This window comes from Acomys minous (assembly GCF_964271855.1).
Source record: "Acomys minous genome assembly, chromosome: 14".
Lineage (NCBI taxonomy): Eukaryota > Metazoa > Chordata > Mammalia > Rodentia > Muridae > Acomys > Acomys minous.
The window spans coordinates 37,477,662-37,499,906 of record NC_140496.1 but is presented as its reverse complement, the minus strand read 5'-3'; the positions used below and the strand labels follow the sequence as shown (position 1 = coordinate 37,499,906).

The 22,245-nt window shown below is 42.3% G+C and overlaps 1 protein-coding gene across 2 annotated transcripts in view; it reads right to left on the bottom strand.

The window, feature by feature from the left end:
* Nucleotides 1-22,245, bottom strand: part of TOX3 (TOX high mobility group box family member 3) — a 103,265-nt gene that overhangs the window by 16,262 nt on the left and 64,758 nt on the right. The window contains exons 2-3 of one of the 2 annotated variants that reach the window (XM_084755859.1): nt 11,967-12,029; nt 7,535-7,789 (exon numbers count right to left, since the gene is read on the bottom strand). In XM_084755859.1, the coding sequence (XP_084611985.1) occupies nt 7,535-7,789; nt 11,967-12,029 (318 nt within the window). The remainder of the gene's footprint in view (nt 1-7,534; nt 7,790-11,966; nt 12,030-22,245) is intronic. The other variant, XM_084755860.1, reaches the window with a different exon arrangement.

Sequence of the window (22,245 nt, the reverse complement as noted above, 5' to 3'; positions counted from 1 at the left end):
CACATGAGTGTGGGTACCTCGGGAGGCCAGAAGAGGGCACTGTATCCTCATTGGAGCTGGAATTACAGGCTTTTATGAGACATCTAGTATGGGTGCTGAGAACCAAACTCCAGTCCTCCACAAGTGGTAGACGATCTTAACTACTGAGCCACCTCTTCCTCTCCTGACCCCAAACTGTTAATATGCAATAATTTGTATTAGTAAAGAAATGTCAAGAAAAGGAGTGGAGAACCCCAAACTGTTAATATGCAATAATTTGTATTAGTAAAGAAATGTCAAGAAAAGGAGTGGAGAACCCCAAACTGTTAATATGCAATAATTTGTATTAGTAAAGAAATGTCAAGAAAAGGAGTGGAGAATGGGGGGAGGGGCGGGTCCTGTGAGGGGGGCTGGGAGGAGAAGAAGGAGGGGAAGCTGTGATCCATTTGTAAAGGAAATAAGTTAATTAATGAAAGAAAGATATTTTATTACAATAAAGTGTTTCTTTAAGGGAAATGTCTTATCACTAAAATAATGAAAGACTAAGCCCATTGGTGCTGAGCCCAGCACCAAGTAACTACTATAAGGAAAAAAGACATAAAGTAGGGTCTATGAACCCTGGGACCTGCCTAAGTTTATGGGTCAAGGTCTGAGGAGTGTGAAAGAAACATCATTCCCCCCAACAAGATGTTCTTCTTGACTTACCAACACTAAAAGAGGACTGAGAAAACCTTCCTGACTATGTAAGCCCCCACAACCCAGCCATGATTGCAGATCTACACACAGGACTGGGGGAAGGGGGCAGGTTAGTGTGGTGGATACAATGTACTTTCATTTCCTGGGCAAGGAAAACTCAAATATGCACAGTCATATACGTTCTTTAAAGTACTGAGCAGCAATTTATCTTGGTATAGAAAGAAATATTTCCCCTAGTATTTTCCCCCAAATGTAAGCTATATACTTTTACATTTATTTTGTAACTGTAAATATTACGTATTATTTTTCTATTTTGTCTCCATACATTCATTAAATGGTGCTTCCTTCCATCTGGGTGGAGCTCACCGTCAAAAGTATTTTAAATTTCATATGCAAATGTATGCTTGCACCTTCTTATCTGCACTGTCAAGTAAATATTCTCTATAACAACCCAACATCAGATTTTCACACTGGAGGACAGCATGCAATTAAGAAGCAAATAGCCCAAATATGAGAGAGTGTGACTAAATAGATTTCCACTGAGCCAGTTTTTAATCAATATTTCCTGAGAATTAAAATAATTAAACAATTATCTGTAATAAATATTACTTTGTATTAAAAAAAAAAACAAAGTAACTACAAATATAAAATATAGGCCAGCAATTTAACCGCTCAATTATTGAGTCATGTCCTATAGCAAGTTAAAATTTTACTTTTAAATTAACAACAATCAAGCAATTATGTTTATCTAGTAATATTTCTAACCCTGTAGACTGTGAAGCACGTGTCACTAAGCAAGCCAATGAGAACTGTAGACTCCTATCCTACCAAATTTCTTTTTAAGATTCATTTTTTCTTCTGTACACTTCAATGTATGCGTGTGGTGCAGGGAATAGGCACATGGGTGGAGATCCCTGCGGAGGCCAGAGGCAGCCAATCCTCTGGAGCTGGAATTACAGGCGGCTGGAAGCCACCCACTGTGGGTGCGCATAGAGGCAGGAGAACGTGGATCTTCCGCAAGAACCGTTGGAGCTCCCGTCCGCCTAGTCATCTCTCGAGCCACCATTCCACCAACCTGTCCACACGCTTCAGTTTTTACTTCATCACTCCTCTCACGCCTATGACGTCACACGTGATCCTGGGTTTCCGACTTGCACATACGTGAGTCTTATGCAAAAGCAGTCTAATTTTAATGAGCAGTTTCTTCGGAAACTAAAACTTCCAAGAGTTCGTTATCAAGTACTCAATGGTAGGTCACTCACATCACAGTGGCGCTCCGCTGTCTTAGCAGAGCCAGCGTCGTGATCATTTCTTTTAAACCCACACTACATTTTTTTTAGAGAGGAATTCCAGTTTTCCAACTGTTTATACTCTTAGGTTTCCTTCCTTCAACTTAGCGTAGTGGTCACGTATGCTTTGTAGCGAATAAGCACTCTTTCCCTGTCCTTTCAGTCATACACAGAGCGAAGAGATTAGACAGCTCCAGCCCCAAGGCCAGGCCACAGGTGCCCACAAGCAGCAGCTGATGAAGCTCCTGTTTCCTGGCGCTTTTATTCTGGTGGGCGTGAAGGTGGGGATGAGGTGGTGGCAATCACGCGAGGGTCACATACAACAAGATGGCAGGTGCTGTGACAGTAAGGATCTGGGATAACCACACAGAGTCACTTTTCTCTCTAACACACACTATACCATCCTGTCAGGTTATATTCAGGAATATGCGCTGTAGTCCCCCCCCCCCATTGCTGAGAAATGCTGGCAACACCCAGCTATAGCTAATCCAAGCTACAAAGAGGAGACACAGAAACAGACTGACATATTACCATTGAAGAATAGCGACCCTTTAAAACCTACAAACCAAGTGCCATGGACGGCACTGTACAACAGTGAATTACATTTATTAATTCTGAGCATATGCCCACTTTCATAGATAACACCGACTCTGACCTGCAAGCACAGCACCCAGGTGTTGAGGTTCAGTGGTATTTATGGGCCAAGCAGAAAGAACATTTTAAGTGCTGGATGGTTCGAGGCTATCTGCTCTTCTACAAAGGAAAACAATACAGAGTCTGGGCCTGGCATATTTGGCTGCCAGTCCATCATAGAATGACGGCTACAAGAGAGGTGACTTCGGTGACAGACAATTTTTAAGCATTCAGACTGTGAGTTTTGATAGTCCACGGAGGAGGCACTGATTATTAGAACAAAACAAAACCATCAAAATGCAGTCATAAGCGTATACTTCAGGTTATTAATAGTCTGTTGTAGCTCTTAGTAGGTGTCTGTAAGCTTTTGTAGTGGTTAGTGTGTTTCAGTTTCATAACTGAGATTTTGTATAGTCGAGGCTTTGTCTGAGAAAAGTGAGGGGTTTGCTCCTTTTTCATTGTTAACCAACAATGAAAATGGATTTTGACAGCAACTCGACTTAAAACACACAGGCACAGCAGTCATTCAATCTGTACGGGAACTCGCCAGTCCCCAGTGGCTGAACGGTAACCATCCTGCGCAAGTCAGCTGCACAGACTCTGTTGACAATAGCAATGAACATGTTCATAATAATAATAATAATAATAATAATAATAATAATAATGGCTTGTTTTAATAGAACGTTCCACACATTAAACACATTAATGACCCATGAAATAACTGTTTTATCTGTAACACATTAAGCGACATTACTAAAAACAATGTATTAATTGGTAATGGGGATTTTTTTTTGAATGTAAGGTTTTGTTTTGTTTTTTTAAAGTATAAGATAGCAGGGTAATCATTTCATAGCTTAATCAAAATTAGAGCCATGCCAATTGTGTGAAGAAGACGACAAAAATGTGTAAAATACACTCGGTAATTTTAGACACGTCTTCTTGATAAACTCCCACTTTTCTGATCAGAAACGTTATCTACCTGGCTTGTGGGTTAAGCGTGTTGTTAGCATGTGCAGTGTTCATCCTTGGCTGCCTGAGGCCTTGCACAGCCTTTGCTCTCACCTGAGCACACCCAGACACTTCACACTGCAACATGCCTCCTTCACCGCCTCCCTTTTCAATTTCCGGGCACTACTTTTGCTGTGTTACACAGCATCAACCCACCATTTTCCACACCCACATGCTATCGCAATTAAATCCAAAGCAGCATCAAACAGAACACGCATGCCCCTCGACACAGGAAATACAATGCAGGCACAAAAACGTGTGTGAATTATCAGTGTGTTTTATAAACTCTCTTTGGGGGGGCATGCAAAATATCAAACTAGAGACAGTTATTTCACTGTCTGTTTCTTAGATATCAAAGAGAATTTTGAAATTCATCAAAGCTAACCTTCTGTTATGTACAACAGGCTGAGCTGAAAAGAATGTTAACAAGTTCAATTCTCATTCAATCAGCGGCACTGCTCTCTGAAATGTTTCATTGCAGGAAAGAAATAAAAATAATCTATATGGTAATTATGAGAACGAGTCCCCCAGTAACTTTCAGCTACATGAAAGGTCAGTTCTATTCAAGATATTTTATCAGTCCCCTGCACATACCCCTGTTCTGTCATTTTAAATCTGAGCAGCATTTTATTTTCCCATTTACAGCTACCTGCAGAATTAAGTACTTAAGCCAAATAAGAAAAAAAAAAAAAGAGAGAGAAAGAAAGAGAGAAAGAAAGAAAAAATGTTGAACGCTGGCAAAGGCTATAATAGCATAGAGATAAATCGTTCATCTGCTCTCTCTCAAGCCTCTGGGGCTGCAGATTTTTCTTCTCCTGGTGCACTGTGGGTATTCAAAACTTGTTCAACATGATTTCATTTCATTTCAGGCACTGCCTGAGAAAACTAAATTACAGAATCAATCATACAGAAGGTCAGAGTGAGACTTCATTACAAGTATTGCATGCTTGCATGAATATCTTTCATTTATGACTGACCCAATATGTCACAATAGCTGTCTAGTAAAAATAATCCACTTTCTGAAATTGATGTACTACTGATGTCAGTGCTACTCAGCAGGCTGGGCAGATTATAGAGAGGTGTTAAAAAAAAATAAAAAATAAAAAAAACCTTTGGAGCTCACACTGTTGGTTTTCAGAATTGCCATCTTTTGTAGATTAAAATAATTTCCAGATGATCAGCTAAACTGACAATAATGCTTAGAGGTAACAAATTTTTAAGTAAAATCTACTGTTGATTTTAACCTGCCAACCACATCCTGTCTTAAAACCTCTGTGGCCACCACAAGCAAATCAAAGTAGTTCTTTGAAGCCACAAACCTATGGACATTCGATTTTTCAGCAATTCTTTTTTGAATACCAGAAGGGTATTTGCATTTCCTAAAATGTGAATGCTAATCATGGGCCTCTTTTTAATCTCTCCCTTTTTTCCTCCTGTGCTCTGTCTTTAAAAATAATGGCATAAATTTAAGGAAGATAAACATGTTGTGCCCCTTGCCAACAATAATGCAGCCAATCAGTCCTGTGACAAACTGTCAGTCTTTCCAGGGCAAAGCCGATGGAGCTCTGAGGAAAAGCTGGTCCGCTATGACATGAACACCTGGCTTTTCTTATTATATGATAGGCTTAATTCACCATAGCTATCCCTCACAGACAGCCATATTCATTTTGGATAATAAAGCTTGTTACTTGCGTAGGACATGAAACAGCCCACGTGCCCTACGATGCTGAAAGGCACGCTGTACACAGTATTATTTATTACTTCTGTGTTGACCTTCCTACGGGAACTCTCAGAGGAGGCTTCTGCAGAGTATTATGATGTAGCCGGCAACTCGGTACCCAGAGGGAGACAGAGAGGAACCTTGACATAACCTATTTTTAACCATGCCTCTGGCCATTCTGAATTCAAGTTTACAGGTGAACATGTCAGGAGTCCGCAGAACAAAGCCAACGACACGTCGTATTCATCATAATTCTGTCCCGCTACCTTTTATTTTTTCCCCCAACATTTGTGATTTAAAATCCCGTGACATTTTTTTTCAAGGTGAAATTCTACTAGAGTTTCCAACAAGATTAGTTTGCTTCAAGCCAAAAATAAATAGCATTTGGGTTGAGCAGAACTTTAAACCAGTAGCCATAACCGTGATGAGGTCCGTGTAAACACAAGAGCCTGTACTTAAAGTACCTATACTTAAAAGAAAAAAAAAATCAATGGAATAATTGAACTTCTTTAATGATTAGCCATACATTACAAAAGAAGCATTAAAAAAGGAGTCTTGGCTTCCACCACCAGCCTGGGAAAGCACTATCCTTAAGTGTATGTGAGTATCATAATTATTTTATGATTCCATCTTTAGTTCTTTCCAATATAGTAAATTCAATTGACCATGAAATGAAATTTCATAGTCAAAATGCCTCCTTTACACTTTTTTATAGCAGCAATAACAGTTTTATAGCTTTGAGGCAAGGTAATTCATCAGATGTTTAATTTAAAGGCAGAGTCTTATATTACTAATAAATATTTACCAATTTAATAAAGTACACATTTTAGCATATATTATATGGTCTTTTAAGTATTTCTGCAACTTGAATGAGGCTGGCTGAGCATCTATAAATATGGCCAGCCCTAGTAAACTCCCTTGGTGACTAAACACCCTTTTTATCTTTATTATTTTCCAAGTATATTACAAGCAAGACTATAGAGGAAGACAGAACCCCCCCATTCCAGTGTTAAAGGGACAAAACTGTACGAAAGACCACAGGAAACAATTATTTATGATGTCATGGAACATTTATGAATACTTAATGAATATTTTCTGCCTGCTCACTGCATTCTTCTCTGGAAAAAAGAAAAAGAAAGAAAGAAAGAAAGAAAGAAAGAAAGAAAGAAAGAAAGAAAAGCTGAAACCCCTCATGTTCAGCTCAAACACAAAAGATCACAGGCAAAGACAATTATGTTGCCGCAATCCTATTTGGGAAAGTAATCTTACATTTCAGAGACCACACTGAGCCTTTGCACTGTTAATCCACTACATATTTTGCAATCATGAGTTGTTATCTGGGGAATTAAAAATGAAACCAATACATATCACTGGCATGGTCCTGATGCACAGAGAAATATGTAAACAAGCAATAGGATTTGTTTTTGTTATACCAACACATCTGTCTCACTTTATCAGGGTTTTAAAAACAAAAGAGCTGCATAAACTATTAATCTTGCTTTAAGATGGCTGGTTAGTGTCTCACCTCCACAGACACGAATACATTATATGCTGTGCTGGAGAGAAGACACAATCCCAACAGAAGAGTTTAAAATACTTAAGCAGATTTACTCTGGCGATTGCTGACTATAATTGCACACTAAGAAAAACAGAAATAAAATTATCACATTAGTAATCCTTGCTCTCTCGAGTACCTTATTCGATGCTTGTGACAATAAATAGCACAATTAGGTGTATTTCACACTATAACAAAGGCCGTATTTTCCTCTGCTGGTTATAAGCAGACTTCCCTCTTCCCTCTGTATCACAGTTTGATATTTGATTTGAAGGTGAGAGCAAACCGTATATCATATATACGTATTTCTCTAATTCAACAAGTTCAAAAGACCTGGGCACTAAAACGGGCTCCCATATTTAAAGGCTCGCCTGAGTAAATTCTCACTTCGAGCACACCTCCACATTAAAACAAAGACAGGGGAAGACTGGTTGATATGAAGCCTTCCTAGAGTTCATTTCCTATTGGAAGACTCTTGTTGGCCATGCTCTATGGCTGTCAATCACCCACTATCAGATTATCAATTGAAGCCTATGTTTACAGGGCAATCTTTGCCCGCCATCAGACAGGGATATATCTGAACAGAGCCTCCCAGCTCCTTACCATGAGGACAAGTGACAAAGAGCAGTTGCAGGTGACGTGTGGGACGCTTACCATGTGCAGCCCGTTGCTAGGGAGCACAGCATCTTGCTCCACCAGATTCCTTGAGATTGTGATGGAAGGGAGATCCAGGCTTTGAGGGGGAAACTGGGGTGTGAACTCGCTTCCCTGGGAAGGCAAGGGGTCGCTGAGAGCCTGAAAGGGTAGCAGTACATCAGGCATGCCCAGGGTGGGGTCCGACTCTGGAGGAGGCGTGATCGGTGGGATTTCAAACTCTTCATCCCCAAGGCTCGGCGTGTGGAATGTCTGCTAAAAGGAAACAAAATACAGACACCCTCACAGTCAGTTTCTGTATTTTATCCCTCCTTGGAGGGAACAAGAAAAACTTCCTGAGGAAACACTACGTATCTAGGCCAAATATTTATTTCTCAAATGAAAACATCTTAAACACAGATTTCCATATATAAAGTTTTGCTGATCATTCTGATTAAAGATTTAAGTCTCATTATCATATGGTTTTAATGGAGTATCAGTATTAACAGTTTTTTAATGCGTACTTAATTAGCAACATCTGTCTTTGTTGTTAGTTGGAGCATCGGCGACATTAGATTTGGCTATATAACAAATTGCCACTTTATTGATATGTTAGGGAAACAGCTCAAATAGCTTACACGATCCACATGCTTCATAAAATGCTGACAATATTTGTGGCACACACACACACACACACACACACACACACACACACACACACACACACCATCAACCCAGAAGTGAACATTACACATGTTTACTTTCTGCCACAACCTATAAAACAAGTAATATTAAATTTGTGGTTTGGTTTAAAATTTTTTCTTTATTGGCATAGTCCCAAGTGTAATAAATGCTTCTATGGAAATTGTTACCTTGTCATGCAACATTTTCTGTAAGGGTTATTGTGGCTTATATTAAAAATGCTGGCGCTTTTATTGAAACTATAAGGCAGATTGTTTTCTTTTTACATGAACATTTCCATATGCGTTTACCAGAACACCATCTACCAGGCTTCAACTCCTAAAGACTACCTAGAGAGTGCAAAGCCATACTGATACAGCTACACTAGGTACAGGAACGTTGCCTATTCACTTTGTGAGACAAATGTAATGGCTTAAAACCTATGTAAACTTAGTGCATTGTTTTTTGTGAATGCTACTGATGTTCTTCAGGCTGGGTTTTAAATGTGGGTTAGGTGAGGAGAGAAGGGACATGAACATTCCAGATCATTACTATTATTACTATTATTATTACTATATATATATATATATATATATATATATATATATATATATATATATATATATATATATGCACCTACATTTTGGTGAGACACAGGATTTGGAGGCCACTTAGATTTCTTTTTCCTAGCTAAGAGGGTCACAGATGTAGTTCATTTATTATTAATGTTATTTGAAAGAGTGACCTGGCATGGGGTAATTGGAGTCTGCTATTATTGATAAAGAGACCTAATTAAGAGCTGAAAAATCATCATTCTTCAAACTCTCAATTATGATGTTATATAAGAACCACCTGAAAGGAAAGAGAAAAAAACCTCGATGGGGTGGGGTGGGGTGGTAATTTCAACAAAAAGCATTTCTTGCACACAGAACCTGACAAGCATTATTTGCAGCTCACCAGAAAAACAGAGTTTGTGAACTATGGAATCTAGGGAAGGGCAAATGGCCACCTTGAGGGCCTTGGTAGACTCGATAAATATTCTAAAAAAAAAAATTAGTTGAACCCTGATAAACCATTTGAGAGCCAGAATGAAGTTCCCAATGTTCTGACGTGGGCATTCTTGCAATGATGCTGCCTCCCAATGCCAGTCTCTGACTGTGGTACCCTGAGTTCTTAGCAACAAAGGGATGAATTGGCCACAAACACGGTTGGCTAATGAACGTAACCCTATGGCTGCATTCACTGTTATTTTGGCACTAATGTGGTCTAGTAACAGATGCAACTGTAATTTGTGACTCATTTGCTACCCCATTACTGCTTAATGAAATCTAACATATCACATTAACAATACGGATAAACACTCATTCTTGATATGTGGCATTTGGCTGTTTTCATTACCACTGTAATTAACACTTGAAATATTATTTCAATAAATATTTAAAGTACTTTAAAAATGGTCAGAGTAATCATGACACAGATAGAAAACATAAAGCTAATGTGTGAATTTCAAACCTAGAGTACCCTGGTCCCCACAGTGTTCTTCTCGGACAATGTCCATGTGGAGGAAGCTGGTTTCAGGCACAACTGAGGCTTTACAGAGTGCCAACCTAAAGTCTTCCCGAATTAGTTTGCACTCATTAAAGTGTTAAAAAAAACACCAGATAAATTTGCTTTTAATGCAGTGATTGGGAAATTAAATGTGAGCCCTAATGTGGTGCATTAGCATTTACTCTGGCTTTATTTTTTTTGATCACGGGAAGATGCACAGTAAAGCCATTATAAGATTTTTAAACTCCAGTATAAAGCACACCTCAGGCCAGGCAGTCAAAATTAAAGAGGGTTTCAATTTTTTTTGCTAAGGAATATAGAGAGACACGTTATATATAATATGTCCCCGTGGCATAATTTTTTTAAAAAGACACATTAATTTTAAGTTAGAAGCAATATATGTCTACATTGACCTAATAAAACAATGCAATGAAATAACATTGTAATATGTAACCAAGGAGATGCTAAAATCTTAACTATCTTTTAAGAGAGGTAAAATATCACATATGAAGTCTTTCATGAAGAAAAGAGATGCAACATCAAATATAATATTAAGTACCTCTGATCTAAAACATCATGTTCTGAGGAAACAAAAGTCACCACAAACCCCATCACCAATGAAGAACATGGACATTTGATCAGACCATCACATAAGAGTTTAATGTGATCAATTCTTACAGATAATCGACTTTTCAGTGTTTACCTAGAACATGTTCAAGTATGTGTGCATGCTTAAATACCATCTGTACTGAAATGTTCAAAACATTTGTTCCTTTTGATAAGAATGCATGCAGATCTGGAGAACTGTTGTATCAACATACAACAGCCGACGTCTGACACGGTGAATTATCACAGCTGGAATTAAATTGTTTCTGAACAGCTGCTGGCAGCACAGCTTTCATCAATGTTTGATTCAAATGTAGAAGGGGGGGGGGGGGAAATGCCACAGAATGAAACATCACGTTGTCCTTACAGATGGGCTTGTGTTCATTATCCCAAACAGCAGAGCAGCCAGTGCCAAACACTATTCCTATATCTAAGCTGTCTTCTAGATGGAGAGGCGGCGGTCACAGGAAAAATAATTAATCTACAAAGACCCTTACTTCTCAAGTCTCCACTTGCGCTAATAATTTTTAGACATTAATTTCTTTCCTATCACTTGCTGCCCTGTACTAAGATCATTTGCAAAGCCATTACTATTTTCAATCTCTGGGGTCAGGCTAGTTCACTCTCCTGTATCTGAATGTATTTGGAAAATGAAGACTTTTTATTGCCCGAGCCACAGAGGAACTGTTCCATTTGGACTGATTTCATCCTTCTGTGTTTCCTCTCATTTGAAAATGTTCAATCTCACACAATCTATCCTTTTAGGAAAACATTTTATTGATCTAATCAAGTATCTTGAGGTGATTTTTTTTTCCTCCAGAAGGCACGCCAATGAGGCCAGACAAAGGCAGAAAGTCAAGAGCAAGAAACATCATAGAAACAGCAAAAAGACAACACTTATTCCATGTACACCCGCACACTAGCACAAAGCAGGAGAAAATATGGCACTGCGTTCAGAGCTCATCACCCAAAATTCCCAGCTACAACCATAGCTTGGACAGTATCTGTTCATTGACTTCAGACACCCAGTAATTTCTCATTGGACCTCTAGGATTGTGGGCACTGTGCTAGGTGGGTGGGTGGGGGATCCTAACAGCAAAATGCTCATTGTATGTCACTCTAAAAACCATAACACTGTCAGGCACGGTTCCCTGAGCCATGATGCTCAAGGATGGTAACCTTAGAGAGCTGGGAAGCAAAATACCTTCTAGTAAAGCCTCCAAATACCCAGTTATCTGCTTAGATATTGAACAGAGCTTGGTGTGTGTGTGTGTGTGTGTGTGTGTGTGTGTGTGTGTGTGTGTGTGTGTGTGTGTGTGTATAGCACACACACCTGTTTTCTATTACATATTAGTAATTCCTTGGTATGTGCTTTTTTCCATTAAGAGATTCACTTAAGTTTCAAATGTTAACAACAGCCTGTGGACAGTGATAAAGTCTTGTCAGGTTATTTTCTTTTCCAACAGGCTTTTCTCATTTTCCTCCAAAGTTGTTACCTTGTGCCACAGGAGGGGGCGGGGAGGGAGAAATCAGATACCTTGCTTTTTCCCTTCAAGCCTATTAAATTATCTATACAACACACAAAGCACGAGCAGACACGGTTAGGGCAGGCACCCACCTCACTGGCAGCAAAGAAGGCGTTGTTCGCCTCAGCCATGTTCATGTAGTTATTATTTCCAAACTGGAAAAGAAAACATTTATTTCTGTTAATGGAAAGCAATGTAAAAAACCCGTGGTTGTTTACTTCATACTCAGAAGTGACTGGGAAAGAAGGCTAGTGTGATGGGACTCATGGGCCAAACTGGACATGTGAAACCGTACTTACTGTCAGTCAGTACATTCCACAGCAAGAGCACGGAGTTACACTGTCAATAATTCTGGAAAATAGTTCTGTATCCCCTGCCCGCCCCCCCCCCATTGACTGGCAGTGAAAAGAGACAATTACAACCACCTGGCTGTCTGGTCACTAGTGTGCTGTTTATTAAAGTGGCATTTGTCAGAGGTTGGAAGAAAAGGAGTCCCCAAGAAAACCACTTGGACATCTTTTAAAACACGCTGGGATTTCACACTTTACTTTTCAAGAGCAGGTGTCACATGTGTGGGTAGGTTAAAAATGTGAATTAAAGGGGAATACAATTCAATTTCCAAGCCTCAAATTCTATTTTCTGGCGAACGGGGTGTGGCACGAATATAAGTAAATAAGACTAAAGAACATTTCCAAAGTCTCCAAGCGGAGCCCGCTGCCATATCCCGCTCCGTCGCAGCTGCTGAAAGCCCTGCTATTTAATCTCTCCATGTAACATTAAGTGCAAAGGGGTTTAGAAAATAAGCAGGATCCCATGAACACAGCAATTTTTATTTCATTCCCTAACACAATGGCCCATTCATATCATCACAAATAAGACTGTATCAGCATTTCAGATGTAAGCTCTTTACTTCCAGGGACCTGTTATCAAAATGTAAAACTCGGATTTGGGGCAGAAATGTATTTTCAGGTTCAAATGGTCTAGGTAGGCACATTGCTTTGCTTTCAACATTCTGCTATCAGGCTGGCAATATGGGAAGGGCTCTGTGGGCATAATTATCTGGAGCTGTGTTATTTTTCATGATGTTTAAATGGTAAGAGAATGTCCTTGTGTAAAGCACTCTATTCATTTCCTTTAATGAACCAGAAGAAGCACAGGTGTGATCTCCAAGGGGTGAAATGTATATAGATATTTTCTAATATATATTGAAGCTGGCAATTACATTAACGTAAAAGGTATAATTTTCCCAAGAGATAAGTAGGTAGCTCAGTGAATGGGTGGATGAATGGGCGAACAGATGGACAGTGTTAGAAATAGGTACACAGAAACTCAGACGTTTATGTAGGCTGATACAAGCCATGAGTAGAAAACAGATACACGGATACGGGAAACCCACATAATCCTCCTCTCAAGACCACTTACTCCTCAGGGGCCCTTGGTCCAACTTTCAACCTGTAGGAAGCGGGATTGGCATGCTACATTTGTATCATGTTAGGGATCCAAGAGCTAAGCAAGACTTGCAGGAAACACTCTAATGGCTCCAGAGTGCTGCAGAGGTCTACAGAGGCAACACAGACCACCACAGGACACCTCAACACACACACACACACACACACACACACACACACACACACACACACACACACAAACACAATGAGCTATCAGACTGGCTCTCCTTTAGCACTCCTACTCATCTGGGTGACTATCTTCCTAAGAATTCCTGGGAGGTGTACTTGTGAGCCCTTAAAGACCTTTACCTGGCTTGTCTGAGGGCATGTGGTTTCAAAAACATAGACTTCTGTTGTACTTTTTTTTTTTCCATGAAATGCTCAGGCCTATAATCAAATATGACCCATATCTGAATCTATATACGCCATGTTCCAATCCTCCCCCACCCCACCAAGTCACCTGACAGCCAGTAGTATCACAACTTTAACATTATTTAAATGTCGGCTTTGTTGGGGAATTAGAAATCCATTTAAGGCAAAGAGCTCATTATCAGAGAGTATTTTTTTTTTTAAGATTAAACTTACTTATTATCTAATAGCACCTAGAACAACAAAGGAAAATAAAATGGCCATTAAACTAAAGGCCTAAACAATTCAAAAAAAAAAAAAAAAACCAAATTAAGCTCAGAGTGAAATAAGAACTGGGTTAGAAATCCTCTTCAGAACAGTTAGTATGCGAATGTAATTACTGAAGAAACTACAGCTAATCAGCTGTGAATTGTATCCATTAATTAGTATTTGCCCTGGAGAAATGAGAAAAATCAGTAACAACGCTGCCACCACTGCAGTGCTGATGGGCTGCAAGAGGAGGGCTGCGTTTAGTCAAGCAGGTGGCTCCAGTGGTCCACATAATTTGAAAAGCTCTCACCTGGAGGGGGGAGCTGGCGCGGACAGAACCCTCCTTGCATATCTCTTGTATCTGCGTAAGGCCTTAATTAATGGCTTTTAATTTGGAAACACTTGGTGATGGGGAGGGAGCCTTTATAAATCATTTGAAGTAGAAGCAAGGGTTTCCTTTCTACCTGGGGTCGGATGCGGCCTGTTTCCAGGAGCCTTCAGATGTTGGCGGGTGGCAGGACGTGGTTTCTCTTCGGCACATGAGGCTGTGGGGATGTAGTCCCAGTAACAACAAGAACAGTTCTTTCCCTGAACCCCACACTTCATAGCGTGCTGTCTATCTATTACCTGCTATGCCCAGCCAACCCAGTAGCCAGAATGAAAGGACTGGCATTTCGCACCTGGCTGCTTTCTCTCTCCCAATGCTAGCTTCCTTTCCTTTCTTTAAGATTTGTTTTTGTTTGTTTGCTTGTTTGTTTGTTTGCTCGTTTGTTTGAGACCTAGTCTTGCTATGGCGGAGCCCAAGGCTGCCCTGAGAACAGATTTCAGATCCTCCCATTTCAGCCTCTTGAGAGCTCAGACTCCAAGAGTGGGCCACCAGGTCCCCCTGTTTATTTCATGTTTAAATGCGCCCTATGTGTCCTGCTTTTACTTGTTTGATGTTTAAAAACAGATCTGATTCTGTAAGGAAAAGAGGTCTACTCCTTTGGGGTAGACCGCTAATACAATGACCTAAGAACAATTAACTTTGAGTTGTACACAATTAAATTTAGTTTAGGTCCTAGGAGGCAGTGACATTGGTGAAAACATTAGGCTACACATACCCTCCAGGGCCAGGAGGAAAAGGCCTTAGCTGGGCTCCCCAGCGCCACTCACTGGGCTAACCATGCAGGACATGTTAGAAGCCAGAGAGTATTTGTAGAAAGGATGAAAAGCTGATCCCACTCAAATTTAGGTGACCCATAATCACCCCTGCTATCCAGGGTCATCTGTCACGTATTTTAATGGTGATTAATAATGAGTGGTACCCAAGGAAGCCCTCTGTAAATATTTTTTTCCTCTCATTTCCCAAAGTGGGACTAACTGCAGTCCATTTACCCCCAACAGCCAACAAGGAAATTATTTGTTCTGGTCAGCAAACCGAGGGTTCCAGGGGTCACGTCACCTTCCCCAAGGATTTGAACACTCACCACTGGCTCAAATCCCCCAGTCTCAGTCTCTGCGCCCCTCATATGCCAGGACCCATATATAATTAATTTACTCTTTCACTCGGTGATCAGTCCAAATTTTAAACTTCATTGTTAACTCTATGATTGCAAGCTGGAATTTCCCAGAGGGTGTTCTAACGTTCCCATGTCTATTGTAATGTCCCTCAAGGAAAGGGTTCCCAGGTCCAGTGAAACTGGGAAAAGTTGTGCTGAACTTCAATGCCTTCCTTGAGTCTCAAAGCTCCATGAAAGCCCAGTCTACAAATAACTACAATGCGAGGCCTGGAGACACACAATGGTGACAAAAATGAGGTTCCCAAGCACTATTTTGTAAATGAGGGCCGTAGGTACCCTACCTTCCATCCCATACCACCAAAAAGAAAAAAAAAAAAAAATAACCCCGTGGTCCTCTTCCTTTTGTTTGCCTCACAATAACTGAACTCTTTGGGAAGCCATATTGCAAAAACATTGACGATCCTCCTCCTCCTTCTCCCCCTACTCCTCCCCCTCCTCCTCCTCCTCCTCCTCCTTCTCCCCCTACTCCTCCCCCTCCTCCTCCTCCTCCTCCCCCTCCTCCCCCTCCTCCTCCTCCTCCCCCTCCTCCTCCCCCTCCTCCTCCCCCTCCTCCTCCTCCTCCCCCTCCTCCTCCCCCTCCTCCTCCTCCTCCCCCTCCTCCTCCTCCTCCTCCCCCTCCCCCCTCCCCCTCCTCCTCCCCCTCCCCCTCCTCCCCCTCCTCCCCTTCCTCCCCCTCCTCCCCTCCTCCTCCCCCTCCTCCCCTTCCTCCCCCTTCCCCCTCCTCCTCCTCCTCCTCCTCCTTCTTCTTCTTTCTCTCTCTCTCTCTCTCTCTCTCTCTCTCTCTCTCTCTCTCTCTCTCTCTTTTTCCTGGATCACTCATATAAAAGCTAATCCTAATTTTATGCTGTAACAAAGCCTACACACTTGAAAAAAAAACTAGGCTAAAAGTTTCTAACTTCCCCATCCTATGTCACTGCCTAGCTCTGAAGTTTTGTGCTGAGGGCCTCCAGTGACACTCATCCCAGGACCCCCTACCCAATCATGCAACAGTCTTTACATATTCTCAAGACTCAAAGCAAAATATTCTAAGCCAATAAGATGAATGACGGGAGACCTTTAATTACTGTGACAGACACAAGGAAACAGCTCATTCCCCCGAAGTCTTAATGAGCGCACACGTGGGACTTCTAACCATCAGGAGGAGCACAGTGGGAACAGGTCCTTATCCACGTTGATAAACTCCAATAAATGGTATCCCCAAAAATATCACTGTAAAGGAGAACCAGATCACTCTGCAAATGGAGCACCTTCTTGTCTCTTAATGGGTTTATAAAAGAACATCCCTGCTGTACTTAAGAGGTGGGTTTGCTTTTGCTGTATGATGAGTAATTATGGCTTCGGCAAACACAATTTATGAAGGACATCAATTAAAAAGGAGCAGGGCGGGATACTGTAGGAATGCATCAAAAGAACATCATGCCCATGGCCCCTGTGACTGTGTGAAATGCCACAGTAAATTAATGCAGATTGGAAAGTCTGGCTCAGCTTGGGACCAAGAAGAACATGGAGACAAAACCCCATCTGTAAGCACGAGGTAGTTACTTGGGCTTGGCCCATCCACAGCGTCATCTCTACTGAAATTATTTTAACACCCATGTGAAAAAGTGCATAGACTTCTAGTAAAGCAGCATTAAGAATAGGAGCTCAAACAGCTAAATGGTGCAAATTTAATTGTTTAAAAAAAGATATTCCATTCAAATTGTTCTGTTTCCCCCATTAAATTGGTTAGCAGACACCACCCGATTCAATTCCTCAACCAGATATCTGTCTAGTTATTTACATAAACAGACTATGCCACTATAGACCAAGGGTGCCAGGGCTGGCCGTGTGATGGAGGAGGCAGCGGGTGATGCTCACTCCCTCTTGATGGCTCTGATGAGTGTAGCCTAGAAGAATGACTGATGGCTAGCAAGCGGCCATCCCACGGAGGCTCAGAAGCCCACAGGGAAACAAGCAAGGCTGATATGACAAATGATGGCAGTGCTGACGACTACCACGGAAGATCTGGAGCACCCTACCAAGAAACAAAGATTGATGGGGGCACAAAGACCATCTACGGTGTCACCAAAGGTCAGGGGCCCAACAGGAATCTGGAGAAAAGAAAAGCTATAGAGATTGGAGTCATGACGGCTTGATTTGATCACAGTGTAAAAGTGGTATGCATTGCATAGATGCTGTACACCCCTTGGATTTTCAATTCTGATCCCAGGCCATCAGGCTACACTCCTACAGCACTGGACAGCTGCAGCAAGCCACAGTTCCCTGCCAGCAACGTCATCATGATGACCAAAGCAAAGGAGACTCCATGGGTGCTTCTCTTTCAGCGCCTTTTCGGATACTGATTATCTGTATTTTCTTCTCACTAGGTCTACAAAGTGCCCGTCTATGTATGCACATAGACAGCCAAGGCTCGACGATAATTTGGGCTTCGTGTGGGTGATTGCTCCCAACTGTCAATAAGGTAGGTTTGTAAGCATTCTTGGTCACCTGACAGGATAACTTATTTTTGGCTCCTGGTTTCAGACCCTAAGAGGAAGACGTAGAGGGGAGGGACAGAGCACATTATCACAGTCCAGGAGCACACAGGAAGCAGCCACGGACAAGGGCCTGCCCCCAATGACCTGCTTCCTCCTGCTAGGCCCCACTTCCTGAAGCTGCCAGGCCCTTCAAAGTAAACAGCACACAGTAGGGGAAGGAAGCATGTGAAATATGAGCCCGTGGGCAATACTTCCTACTCAAAGCATAAAAGCAGTTGCAATACGCTGCCTGAGCTGGGATGTTTGACAGGCCTGGTGTCTTAACTGCATTTTCAACTTAGGATATTTTCAACTTCGTATATCGAAAGGGGAATTATTTCTGACCTATGGGATTTTGAATATAAGGTTTATTAGCAAAGAGCATCTAAATATTTACACATACACACACAATGATGCTAATTAAGCATATAAAATATATGTACATATATACAGAGAATCACACATATGCACAATTATATATATACACATATACATGTCCCTTTAGTAGATTAAAATGGTCTAGATGCCTTCTGCTGAATACCAGAAAAGCTTGAGGACTCACAAACTCAGCACCTGGATGTCAGCAGGCATTTATTTCAGAGTTGCTTGCTCCCCCAGGGCCCGTCCTATACAGTCTTTCCCATCACCTCCAATGGAGAACTGCCTTAGGCCAAGCCATTCTTGAATCTATGCCTTTTCTCCTTTCTCCCACCAAAAGAAGGTCAAAAGAAGATCCTGCTGGCTCAACTTTCTTGTTAAACCCGAGTAGATGACCTGTGTTCACCTCCTATGTCACCTCCACGGGACCCAGCGCTGCCCAAGCCCATTGCTACTTGGCTGCGGGAGCCTCCTAGCAGGTTACCCTACTCCATCAAACTTCCAGCAGATTATATATAACATTTCAATAGAGGCCTTTGCCACCCCCGTTCAAAACTTTCCATTGGTTTCCCATTGGCTCAGGGATGGGGACATATATTTGCAACGGCCCTTGCTTCCTTCCTGGCATCATGCCAACATTCTCATCCTGATGGCCTCCTTGCTGCCCCAGACCCCTGCCTACCTCAGGGCCTTTGCACTGGCTGGTTCTTCCATCTGGATCACTGGTCCTCCAAATGCCCCCCTGGCTTATACATCCTCTCCTTCTGAGTCCTCCCCTGGATGCCACTTGTTCAGTGACAAATCACGTTTCTGTACTGCCTCCGTCTCCAATACTCTCAATCCTTCTTTTCCTACTCTACTTTTTCCATTAACACGTTCAATGCCACACAATACAGTCTTCATCTTCCTCCTGTTACTGGAATATAAATTCAGTGAGGGGAACGAAGTCCTACTGACCAGAAGAATGGCAAACGGTAGGTGCTCAAAAGATCTGTTCTGGAGGCCGGGCGTGGTGGCGCACGCCTTTAATCCCAGCACTTGGGAGGCAGAGGCAGGCGGATCGCTGTGAGTTCGAGGCCAGCCTGGTCTACAAAGTTGAGTCCAGGACAGCCAAGGCTACACAGAGAGACCCTGTCTCGAAAAACAAAAACAAAAACAAAACAAAATAAAAAAAAAGATCTGTTCTGAATGAGCCAACAGTGAGAAGCCAAAGCATTCTCCAAGCCCCTCAGACCACAGCATCAGCTCCTCAAATAGAAAGACAAAAAGAAGAACCCACCACCATCGTTGTCCCCACACAACATCTATGAGCAAAAGGAGCAGAGAGAGAGGAACATGCATTCTAAGAAGGAGCACTCTCCAGGCACACCCATCTGGGAGACACTGTTCCTGAAAAGGCACCATGGGCTGATGGGCAGCCTAGGACAGTAGTCATGCTCAACAACAACCCAGCGCATTTCCTAGCAGCCAGCAGGGAGTATTCAGAATGTTACAATGCAAAGAAATGATGCATGCAAGACTGGGCAGAGGTGAGATCAGGGTCATCCCTGGCCTGACCATTATAAATGGACTGTAATGTCACACTATTGTACCCGTGAGTATGGACAATTACCGTGTCCACTAAAAAAAAAATCCATATGAAAAAATTCAGAGGTTTAGACGAGTTAGGGTGGGCTGTTGGGGATGGGACTATTGGTGGCAAAATACGGACTGCTATGACCAGACACACTGATGGGCAGAATGCTGAGAGAAGACATCCAACCACATGGGGTCAACGGGAAAAGGCTTCAGGTATTCAATTTAATGGCTGATTTCCTTTTTTTTTTTTTTTTTCCTTCTAATTTGAAATACTCTCTTTCAAAGAAATGTTCTTTAGTCTGAATCGGTGTTATTCAAAGTATATGGCCAAGGACCAGAGACTAATCCAATGCCTGTTCAAACATACAAATTACCTGACCCTACCATGACTGACGGTATCAGATCTTAAGGCCGTGGGGCTCTAACGTAAAGTTAATTTAGATTTTTCTCAGGAAGTGTACAGCATGCCAATATTTTCCTAGTTCATTTTAGACTAACATGTTGAATTTTCTTTTTAAAAAAAAATACACCACCACCCCTTTTTACCTCTCCCTCCCCACGTTCTGGGCTTTGTTTTGAGATGGGGTGCTGATGGGGTATTATAGGCTGGCCCCCCAAACCAGCCATTCTCCTGCCTTAGACTCCTGAAATGAGTGAACAGGCATGCCTCCCCATGCTGACTTTAAAGGAGTTTTTCTAAGCCTCTAAAAATGAGCTAAGGGAGATGCTGGGGTCTCATATTCATTTGTTGTTGTTGTTTACAGGAATCCAGGCTCCACGCAGGCTTAGCCTCGGCCCAGAAGTTTGTCATCTCTTACCTTTCTCACCTACAGGAAAAGGTAACAGTCTGTGAAGAGGCCACCCACCTCATTCTTTTACCCTCACCAGGACACCCAAAGACATCCATACTTGTCTCAAGAAGAGAAAGCAAGCTTTGCTGTCAGAGTTTTAGCAAGTGGTGTGGCCACACAAGTAACAACAAAAACCTAAACATATGGGCGCTACTCAAACACAGGGGCCTTTGGATTCTCATGATCTGGATGCATTTGAGTTTGTGAATCATACAACCATCTGGACAAGTTAACAGTGATGGGGTGGGGGGGGGAGACACTTGTTTAATATAAAATATTATATATACACACACGCATATGTGAGCAAAGTTTCAGAATCAAGGGAGTTTTGTGCCAAGTGGAGTAATCACTGGACTGGCCAACACACAACTCACTGATATTTCCGGAACAGAAATGGGAGACTAGTGTCTTTAAGCACACTGCAGTGAGAATGCCAGCCATAACACAACACCGTGTGAGCAGTCCTTTGCATAACCCACGCATGTGCCTCCCCTTCCTCCCGCAAAGCTCAGTACCAGCTGGGTGCCTATTTGGGGAAATGCATTCTCTCTCTGTGGATGCCGAGAAAGAGGTGTGCCTGTTGCTTTCAGAGGGGCAACAGGAGGCTGAGATGATGGGCAGGAAAAGGAAGGCATCGACATAAGGACCAAGTCAGCAACAAAGAGGCACCGAAGTTAGGAAAAGAGTAAGTCAGCAAGAAACAGTCACTTAAGAAGAACGAGCCTTGAACTCTGGATGTGGGTGAAGGGACAGGGAGCTCCAGGCAGGGGTGAGTCGGGATGGGCAAGGCTGTGGAGCTAACCATGCACGGGGCTTGTTTAAAGAGCTGTGACACAGAGAAACCCTGTCTTGAAAAAAACCAAAAACGGGGGGGGGGGGGGGGAGTGAGCAGGGAGAGAGAGGGCAGGCAGGGGCCATGAAGGCCAACCTTGGGTTTTCTTTTTTAATTTATTTAGTCATGTTATTTCCCTGTCCTAGTCCCTCTCTCATCTCCCCTCAGTCCCACCCCTCTTCCCTCATGTCCCCTCCTCTCTTCCTCAGAAAAGGGGAGCCCCCCCCCATCCGTGCCAGCTCATCAAGTCACATCAGAACTGAGTTCATCCTCTTCCCCTGTGGCCTGACAGTCCCATCAGAGGGAAGTGATCAAAAAGCAGACAACAGAGTCCATGTCAGAGACGAGCCACGGCTCCCCTCACTAGTGGACGCCCGCGAAGCCTGAGCTACCCATAGGCTATCCTCAGTACTCTGAAACGTTTTCAAAAGGGGGAGGTCTAAGAAAGATTCTGCTGGGAGAGAAGCATAGCTCCTTTCAAATGCGCACTTGTCTGTGTGCATCCATCATCCGAGGCACATAATGAAAGAAGACCACAAGCACTGGGGATGGAGCTCAAGGGGGTATCTTCCTACCACACGTGCAAAG